Here is a 10,562-nt window from a genome sequence, read left to right on the forward strand (position 1 = left end):
GACATCCTCTAAAATTTAAAAAAATTTAGAAATATTTAATACGCCGAAAATAATGCACTTCTTTAAAAGTGGTGCACTGATTTACTCCTACCTGTTTCGGCATTCGGGAGACTTGTTTAGTTTTTTTTATTTTATGGTCGTGTACATTATAGTTATCTAAAACATCCTGCAAAATTTTAAAAAATTTAAAAAAATTTAAAATGCCGAAAATAAAATTCAAACTTTCTGTTGCGTGACTCTTTTATTTAGAAGAATACATTGTAAAAGCACCTTATAATATTTTATTTGTGTAAATTTAAATGTGAATATCATAAATTATTTTTTCTTTTAATTATAATTTAAGTAAAAATGTATTATATTTTTTTATTTTTTTTTTAAATTAAATAATAAAAATAATTTTTAAAATTAAACACATATTATTTTTATTAATTAATATGATATTATTTTTTTATTTTATTAAAAAATTAATATAATAATAAGAAATATTTTTTTAGTGTAATTTTTGGTGTTGTGGTTGGAGTAGAAATAATTTTTGACACTAAATTTAGTGATAGTGTAACACCAAATTTGGTGTCTCCTTGGAGATGCTCTTAGCTTCTTTACAAAATCAAGTACTAGAGAATACATTTATCAGCAATGATCTGAAAATTTGAAGCCCTTTCTGGTTGTGACATTCTTAACAACAAATATTGGACATAATATGATACAACAATAAGTAAAAATTTACTTAGTGGAATGTAATATCTTATTAAATGTTTATATGATAACAAAAATTCATATCATGTACAAGAAAGCTGTGACCTGACCACATTTTAATTAAGTCTTCTAAAGACTTTGTAATAAATGATCATGATTTGGTACTATTCATTTTCCAATATAAACAACTTTAATTAATCTATGTATTCTCTCAACAGTTCATTGCTGAAACTGATACAGAAATCAGCATATATTTATGTGTAAAATAAATAACTCTTCCAACATTCACACAGACCAAACCTCACTGAGGAGCTCATACCTTTCATTTGTGGAAGCAAAGCCTGTGCTCTCCTTGTGTCTTCCATTACCATTTCCATTTGAAGTTACACTTGGGGACGCGGGCAACTTGTCGATGATCGATGTAAGAGGAGACTCCAGCTCCTCCAGTTCCTCATCACTAGTATATCCTTTTCTATGTATAACAGATACATTCCTTGCCATTTCAGATCTTCCTCCTGCATCTGCAACGCCGCACTTTTCTGCAACATCAGCAGGGGATGGAGTGGTGTACACAACAGGCGCTACTGTATAAGGGAAGCTTTTCGTATTGTCTCCTGATAGTCTCCGCTCGACAATGGTCTACAAAAGAAAGTTCAGTAGAGATTTATTATTTGTCTACTTTTTGCCAATGCCAAGAATGTGGTTCTAATTATTCAAATCTACAATGCAGACAATCATACCTCAGCATTTAGGGCCTCCAATACGGTTCCTGGGACGGGATCTGGACAGAACTCGTCTGGAGTGAAGTTACAAAGTATCCGCGTAATCAAAGGAAGACTAATTGAGGGACACACCTATAAGACATCAGAAGAGAAAAGGTTTAATCAAGTTAGTAGTTGTGGCAAAATGAAAGTAAACACGAGTGTTGTGTAATCTCAATGCAAATGGTATGAAGATAAGTTGATTATATATCAACCTCTTTTCTGATTGATCGGTCCATAAGCATGTCTTTTGGAAGCATTAAAAGATCACTCAAGGCATTGAGAAGAAGGAAAGATTTAGATTCACCATCTCCACGCTGTTTGTCGTCATCCTCACTGCAATTCTCATCTTCTTGTGGCGCATCATCAGCATCCATGCCAAACATATCAGTAAGCCATCTAGACCAATTGCCAATCTGCATCACAAGCACCCTTCTTTAGTAAAAAACCCTTGCAAATTATATCTTTCCACACAGATCATAACTCCCAAAGTACAGATAAAAATGATAAGTGAAATGTCAACAGTGTAGGGGGTTATTATACTTGCTACTTATCTATATCATATTTTGACATCATTAGACATGAATTATATCGAGGTCACAATCCTCGTTACAGTGTTCTCTTGCAGAACCAATTATTTCACAAATTTGAATGGTTTGGACTTGACATCTTTCCTGGTGTAATGAAAGATAAGTGTGCTAAACTAATCATAGCATTTTCTAATTAGGATCGCCAATTGTTGTCAATGTCTTACAGTTTTTCCGAGTACTTTCCTCTCAAAAAACAAAACCGCTTATCCAGCTGAATTTATCTCCACCATGCTTAAACCTTGCTGACAAGTCAGAAGACTATCCCCCAAACGGAAGCATTCAACTAATTTGAAAGAATTCTTAACAATTATTAAAGCTATGCTAACATGTATATTTCACTCCAGAAGAAAGAGAATAGATATATACCGAATTTTTAAGTTGTGCACCAGATCCAAAGCTTAAATCTCCAGCTGGAATAGGTAAGACCTTGGAATCAACAATTGGATCTGAAACTGGATCAGTTGGAATTTCATGAGCTGACTCGCGCAAGATGGCATTGAACATGGCCACATCTAGTCTGGCAATACATTGTTCCATAACCTACATGAGGGGGAAAATAATTAATAAAAGTAACGAAGTTATCCGAGCTGATAAAAGTCTAGCTGAAGAAGGCATGAAGATGAAACATTTTGATGGCAGAAAATGCAAGTGACAAGAGAACTGAAAACAAGTTTTTAGCAACTATGAAGTATTACACACCATTCTCGTAAGTACAGGCAAACAACCACATTCGTGCCCGCCAGCTCTAACTGGACATAGTCTTTGAGCTGCATCCTGGAAAGCATTTCTCCATAAATTGATGGAAAAGCTCCCTTGCTTTTGATCACCCAAGGCTGGTCCTAACAATCTTCCAGCTGTCTTATTATTGGAAAAATCCTCGATTGGAGATTGCATATGTGGAGTCAAAGCCTGGAAATAATATTTATTATAGGAAAAATAAGAAAAATGCAGAAAACCAACTGATACTAAGATACTAATTCAAACAAGAAGCTATTAAAGAGAACACAGCTATGCAACCACCAACAAAATGCAATTATCAGATCATTATGGAACTCTAGTTCTACAAGAATTGTATTACAGTGATATGATTATTCATAGTTACTATCAATAGTTACCTGCCACCACACTGACTCAACCACCCGAGAGAAAATCCAGGATTCAACTTTTTCTAGAGCAGCTGTGAAGGTTCCCGTCTCCTGCCAATCCTCAACAAATTGGAAAAAACCATTTGTCTGTTTACTACCAGGACTCGCCTTCCACTTCATTGTTGCAGATTTCAATTCACTTCTCTTTCCATTCCCATTTGACTCAGCCAATCGCATCGCCGGACTTGACTGACGCGAACCACCAAATGCTTGAGAAATGATTTCCCTCAGTACGACAGTGTTCGATAGCCAGAAGGTCAACCTTCACATGCAGAAAATAATATCATCATGTTCTGAAAGCTGAAATTTATAATAATAATAAATACATTTAAAGTATAATGAGGAAATGCATATACCTTGGAACATCGTTACCACATGATTTTGCAATTAAAAGCAACCCTGATACTGTGTTTCTAGCAATGGTGGCTCGTTTGTCTTGAGTCCAATATTTGCAAGCATGAATGTATAATCGAGAAAGGCGACGAGCTGGGGTGTGCACCTTATGTGCTGAGCTCCCGTGTTCTGGCACAACAGAATACAGAGAAATTTCAAGAGCAGCAACCTCTCGTAATTCTTCCTCAAGTTTTTCGATTCTCATTTCCATTGATTTGATCTTTTTCTCTAAAGCTGCTTCCTTCTCACTTTCATTATTTTCTCCAGCACCAACTTGACCGTTATTGTCAGCAACATAGTTGAGTCCATTTGAAGTCTCATTCAATGTATCATTTCCATCGACTTCTGCAACAAGCTTATCATCAAAACTTTCAGAAGCTTCTGATGTAGATTGAGGAAGGACTCTCAAATTTGTTGAATTGTTCTGTGAAGAAAATGTGCTGGTATCACTAGATGGCTTCTTGTTTGAGTTGGTGGATGACTTGGGTTGATCAGATACCTCTTTGAAATTCTTCTTAGAATTACTTTCAGGAACACTTAAAGCTATTTCTTCAAATTTCTCATCTTCAGCTGTCAGAGAATCCCCTTGAGATGACACTGAATCCTTAGTTGTATCAGAATCCGAAACCTCTTCCTTACCCTGCTTATATTCTTTATCCAAGTCAGTAGAATCACCATCCATAACTCCATCTGTGATCTCCTTGGAACTCATATCAATGGCTTTTGCACCTTTAACTTCAGATTTGTTGACACCATCCACATGATGTGCCACCCCGTTTTCACAAACTTCAGAGGACTCGGTGCCAGTGTTCGAGTTACTTACTAAAGTTCTAGACTGTTGCTTAGCATTAGGGGCTTTAGATTGAGCTTCTTTCCCATTCATAGTTCTTCCAGGATTGCCTTGGTTAAGTTTAGGTTCTTTCTTTTCAGTTTTATTAGTAGAGCGCTTTGTCCTGTTATTATTATTTGGAATTCTCTTTTTGTCAACTTCCTTCATGGCTAACAATATCTAGTTCTCCAACCACAATCAAATGCAGAAGCTATACCATAGGAAAGAGACTCAAATCAACAATCTAGCTATACAATAGACATATATTATAGCCATGTTAATACACATACCTCATGAAATTCTTCCTCTGGCCGTTTCTTCAGTGACCCTGGAACAGCTTACAAAGCCTGAAAGCAAAGTATCAAATGGGTCATCAGACTCATCACCAGAAATCTTATTTGGGTACCAATAGTTAAAAAAGACAGAGAAACACAAAAAACCAAAATAGCATTCCAACAGGTTGATGACCATAAACCTTGTTTTCATAAAAGTATAAAGAATGTGGTGAAGAAAAAATAAAAAGATCAGAGCATAGCATAGCATACTAAGAATGAAAGACAATCCACAAACATAAAACAATAATTGAAAGATTAAATATAAACAAAAACAGGTTCACTCACTGTCATATAATCTCGAAAACAAACGAGGAACAGAGTATCAGAAAAACCCACATGGGAATCAAAATCAGTATGGGGCATTACAGTACTAAACATGTATAATATAATTTAATTGTTGAAGACGAATAATTGGAATAGAAATGGTCAAACACAACACTATGCACTTACACAGCCTACCTATTCTATTTTTGTACTCACACTGTTTAAAAGTCCAAATAGTATTAAAAAAAGGGAAAAAGAAGATGATGCACTATGCAGCATAACGGCATAAATGGTCTGAAAAGATTCTTGGGTATGAAAAATCATCAGCATAGGGAATCAATATATCACAAACCACAAGAAAATATCAATGAACAAATTGTTAATAAAGCACAAACCCATCTCACTCATTCTGAGTCAGTCACTATCTCACTCCACTCCAACTACACATAATTCTATAAATAAAATTATATATAAATATTAAGCCAGCTATAAACCATTAACAAATTTTCTACCTTTCAATCAAAGCAAAACCAAAAACGAAAATATTTTCTTTAGTTTTTGACTAATTTTCTCCCACGGAGAACAGCTAGCATGAAACTGTAACGTCGGGAAAACGCCACGTCACTAGAATCCAACCGTCAACATCTCTAAATGGTGACGTAACTGTTTAAAATGGCGAGATCTACACCGTTCAAAAATTGAACTTTTATCGTAACTGCCACTAATTAGCAGTAATTAATGTTTTTTTTAACTTGAACAAAAAGAAAAATCCAAGATCACTAAAAAAAAAAAAAAGTCGTTATATATAATATACATACACTTGTATATATCCAAATTCAGAAACTCAAAGCTTGAAATGAGAAGGTTCGAAACGAAACTACAAAAACCAGAGAATGAGAGAAAAGCCAAAACAAGATCTAATGAGCCATGAAAGCGAATGGCAATGGATGGACCACAGCTTTTTTTTTTTTCTTTTGTTGATAAACTTTCCCCAAATTCACATTTTTCAATTGTGTGTTGTCAACTTCAACAGCAGTACAAATTAAGGAAGAAGAAGAAGGAGCCAAAAGAGTACAACAAGAAAATAAAGTTGAAGAAAGTTTGTTACCAAAGACCAAAGCTTTTACTTATGGTGGCCAAAGCTCAGATTCCAACAATGGCAGTCAGTAACAGCAGCAAGAGAGAGGAGAAACAAACAAGCTTTCGGGATTATCAAAATAAACTATTTCATTTTCTCTTTCTTCAATGTCCTTGTTTCCACTTTCTCTCACTATATCTATAGCTTTATTATTATTTTGTATATATAAATATATATTGTACGTGCCTTCCTTCCATGGCAGAGAGGGTCGAAAGAGAGAGAGTATTTAAGAGGGAGTTGGGGCATGTGAGTTCGTGGCGTTGTGGGGGTGTACGGACATGGTGACCGGTTATAACCGGTTGAAGGTGACTGAGTGGAACTGTCGGTGGACTGTGAGTGACTTGATATTGCCGGTTCCGGTTGCCGATTTGACGCGTTGGGTGCAAGGTTTTTCTGGTATACCAAAAATGCCCATCATTATTTTTACTGAATTACTGGGATAGTATTTGGTCAGGGAAATTTACACCCACTACTGTTTTTTCCCCATTTATTACATTATTACTGTTGCACGGAAAATACAACTTTTGTACTGTCTTTTTTTTTTTTTGTACTGTCTTTTTTTTTTTTTTTTTTTTGGCAATTATGGGGTCCTTTCCCATCAATCTTTTTTTTTTCTTTTTTAAATTGTTAAGCCATAAGACTTCTCGATCCTTGAGCTTCTTATTAAAATAGTGATATACTCTATAAATTTAAAAATATATTATTTATTTATCCATCTCTCACTGTCAATCCCTTTCCTCAAGAAATACACTCTACTCATCAATCCCTTTCTTCAAGAAATAAATTTTTTTATTTATTTAAAATTATGCAAATAATAATAAATAAATAAAAAGATGCCTCACCACTATGCACATCTCCAGAGGTAGGCCACACTAAAAATCAAAAAGTAAATAAATAAATAAAATAATAAATAATAAAAAAATACATTCACCACGACACAAAGACCAAAAACCCTTTGATAAAACACAATAGGGTTATAACATCACAAAAATCTCTATTGAGTTCTTTCTTTTTCCTCTGTTCAAACCAAAACCCATCTCTGAAAATCAACTAAAATCTCCAAAAAAAACTGTCATGATTTGATCTTTCAAAAAAAGTTCATTTTTTTTTCTCCAAACCCCAAATGGGTTTTCCCACTAGACCCTTTTCTCTTCTCATCCTCTTCATTCTTCCAATCCTAACAATTTTTGAGCTTTGTCCCACTTACTGAATCTGCAGCTGATTACACTTCTCTGGTTTACAAAGGTTTGTGGTTATTCTCTCTTCTTATTGTTTTATTTGTTTTAGTATTGTTTTAGTATTGTTTTACTGTTGTTTTTCATGATTTTTATTTTTTTTTTCATGTTCAGTTCTTCTTCTTCATCTTCTTTTCTTTTCTTCTTTTTTTTTTTTTTTAATTTTTTGAAGTTCTTAGTTACGTTTTTTTTTAAAATATAAGATTTAGTGTGGTTTTTTTTTGTTCTAATTTTCTAGAACTTTTCTTGCAAATATAGTGCATTTAGTATTGAGGATGTGCACAACATAGTTAATTTTTGATCATTTTTTTATTGTTTTTTTTTGTTTTAGTATTGTTTTAGTATTGTTTTACTGTTGTTTTTCATGATTTATTTATTTGAATTAATAGGTATTTTCTGGGTGTTCTCGTGTTGTTGTGATGGTTATGTCTGTGAGTGTGGAAGATGGAGGTGTGTGTTTCTTTTATATTTTTCTAAGTAGTTAAATTTGCTTCATTTGTTTTTGTGTTGTTTCAGTGTTGTTTTAGTAGTTTTTTTTATAATTTTCTAGGAATAGACTTGCAAATATAGTTGATTTTGCATCTGGTGTTGAGGTTGTGCAGCAGATTGTTTGTTTTTTTTAATCATTTTTTCTTTTGTTTTTTTTGATTGTTTTAGTGTTGTTTTACTGTTGTTTTACTATTGTTTTGCCATGATTATTTATTGACGTCGATTTTACTGCTTTTGTTTATTCTTGCCGGTTTTAATGGTTTTTTCTTGGTGATTTCCGTCTCCGGCGTCTCCCCACACACGAAGAACGTTGTTTCCCCACACACACAGTATAAATGTTATGCTGTTGGGCTTGGGCAGTACAAAAGTAATGAAATTGGGCTGGGGCAGTAAAAATGTTATTTTTGCCGTGTCCCAGTATAATTGTAAAGTTTTGGTCCAAAAACAGTATTTTTGTAAAATTCCCTTTGGTCAGGTCATCGTCTTTCTGTCTCTCTCAGATCGAGACTCTTATCATCTGAAGAGATTTATTTTACGATTATTATTGGGCCCTTAATGGGCCAGGGTTATTCTGGGCCCACTTCTGATTGGATCTAGTCGAACTTTTGGTGGGTCTATGGGAAGCTGTGATGAACGTTCATAAAATAGCCAATCCAATTCATGTGCGGATATTCGCACTGCATATTAAATTGGATTATAAAATTCAAAATTCGCATTTATACGGATTGAATTATAATTAATATGTAAAAGTAATTAATGTAATCTAATTCACATATATTTATAAAAAAATTAAAAAATTATTTGTACAAATAAAATAGTAATTTAAAGTCTAATACATATAACGCAATTATATTACAATTTTTTTAAAGGAATATTTCAAAATTTAATAAATCAAATGTATATTCTATTCTTATATATAATTTTTTTATGCATACAATTATACATTTCTTTATACATATAATTTTTTTTCTTTCTTTGTTTTATTTTATTGCTAATTATGTGAAAAAAATTATAAATATTAAATAATTTAATATTAAAAAATAACTTATTCAAAATAACCGATTCAATCCGTACTTTTACAGATTGGATTGGATTGAATTTGAGCTATTGTGCATATTAAATTGGATCTAAAAAATAAAATCCTCACTTAGTGCGGATTGAATGCACTATAAACAAATATAAATTGAATCGACTGAACACCCCTAGTAATAAAAATAAAAAATTACATCAACTTGCTATTTTTTACAATTAAAATTTTTTTAAATATGTACGTAAATTTATAAAAATTCACTAAAATAATAAAATAAAAATTACGTAAAAATAATATAAAATAATATAAAAATTAACAACAAAATAATAAAAATATAACACAAAATATAATATTTTACATAAAAACCGTAAAAAAACATTGATAATTATTAAGTTAAAACTATATATGAAACTTTGTAAATTTGATAATACTTTTCTCTAGGCGAAGAAGAAAAAAAGTTGAGTGTAGACTGTAGTGTTGCTCGTTACCAAAGTGTTGAAGCATAATATTTCCTCTCTCTCTCTCTTGTTATACCTTTTGACTTTTTTCTTTTCTTAAAAATGTTCAGTGTAAGTAGAAAAGTATAAAACTATCTACATAGTTTTTACTTAAATTAAAATTCAAGTCAAACAGGGATTTATTTTTTTCATAGAATTTTTTTTGGTAAGGATCATTTGAATACATATATTAATTAAATTAAATTTAAAATTAATTATACATATAACATATATAATGAGATTATAGCAAATCTAATCAGTCGCCGCCCTATGATTTCATTCATTGTCTTTGCATTTATTTTTTATAATAATTTGCATAAATTTATTCATTAATTCAATTATTCGAAAGAAAAATAATGATCCATCATAAATTTCATATTATGTTTCATTTAACATTATTTTATTTTTGTACCTACCACCTATTAGCATCGCAGTTATGATGGGGTAGACGCACAAAATAAAAATAAAATATATATTAGCCAAAAATAATTATATATTACGTATTTATAAATATTACATGTAGAAATTAAATAAATAAAAATTAGCTTATATAGTATAAATTCATAAAAACTAAATGAACAAGCATTAAATTATGTGGTCATAGACATACATTAATTTTCACCTCCCAATATTAAAAAAACAAACAAACAAATATAGTACAAGCAATAAATTACAAATTTTAATAAATTTCTATTTAATCTATAAATATTGGTTATAAAAATATGTAAATTTTTAGGTAAAAGAAAGAGAATTATCTCATCTATTATTTTTTTAATTTGTCTTTTTCAAATTTACTGTGTAGAAGAGGTTTTGTGTAGAATTCCGTAAAAATGTAAAAAAAAAAATATATATATATTTTAAAGTATAAAAATACTAAAAAAAACCCTAAAAAAATTATAATTATAAATGTATGATTTTATTTGGAAATAAACTTTACATTTATGATTATTCTGTTCCGTATTTTTGTAATTTTGTGTTAGATTCTATATTTTGAATATGTATTATTTTTTTTCAAAATTTTATACATTTTTTAAATTTCCCTAAAAATATTGTTTTCAAAAAATTAGAAGGTGCATCTCGTTAGCTACAGTTGGTTTTTTTTTTTCTTTTTGAAAAGATGTATAGTTGGTGTTTATATTTGGATTTAATTGGAATAAGCA

General features: G+C 31.4%; 1 protein-coding gene across 9 annotated transcripts; it reads right to left on the minus strand.

Annotated features, from left to right (window-relative positions):
• Window positions 1-727: 727 nt before the first annotated feature.
• Window positions 728-6,606, minus strand: LOC115710237 (uncharacterized). 9 transcript variants are annotated; one of them, XM_061111611.1, is made up of 9 exons: window positions 6,122-6,606; window positions 4,705-4,761; window positions 3,549-4,625; window positions 3,163-3,454; window positions 2,747-2,956; window positions 2,414-2,587; window positions 1,673-1,873; window positions 1,437-1,550; window positions 728-1,335 (listed from the first exon to the last, which is right to left on the minus strand). In XM_061111611.1, the coding sequence occupies exons 3-9, from the start codon at window positions 4,580-4,582 to the stop codon at window positions 982-984; spliced, it is 2,379 nt and encodes a 792-aa protein (XP_060967594.1). In that variant the 5' UTR covers window positions 4,583-4,625; window positions 4,705-4,761; window positions 6,122-6,606; the 3' UTR covers window positions 728-981. The 9 variants fall into 9 exon arrangements, with proteins under 9 accessions (XP_060967594.1, XP_060967591.1, XP_060967590.1 ...); XM_061111608.1 differs by having other exon boundaries at window positions 5,832-6,360; XM_061111607.1 differs by having other exon boundaries at window positions 5,526-6,360.
• Window positions 6,607-10,562: the final 3,956 nt, after the last annotated feature.

The sequence above is a fragment of the Cannabis sativa genome, chromosome 3 (genome assembly GCF_029168945.1).
Source record: "Cannabis sativa cultivar Pink pepper isolate KNU-18-1 chromosome 3, ASM2916894v1, whole genome shotgun sequence".
In the NCBI taxonomy this organism is placed as follows: domain Eukaryota; kingdom Viridiplantae; phylum Streptophyta; class Magnoliopsida; order Rosales; family Cannabaceae; genus Cannabis; species Cannabis sativa.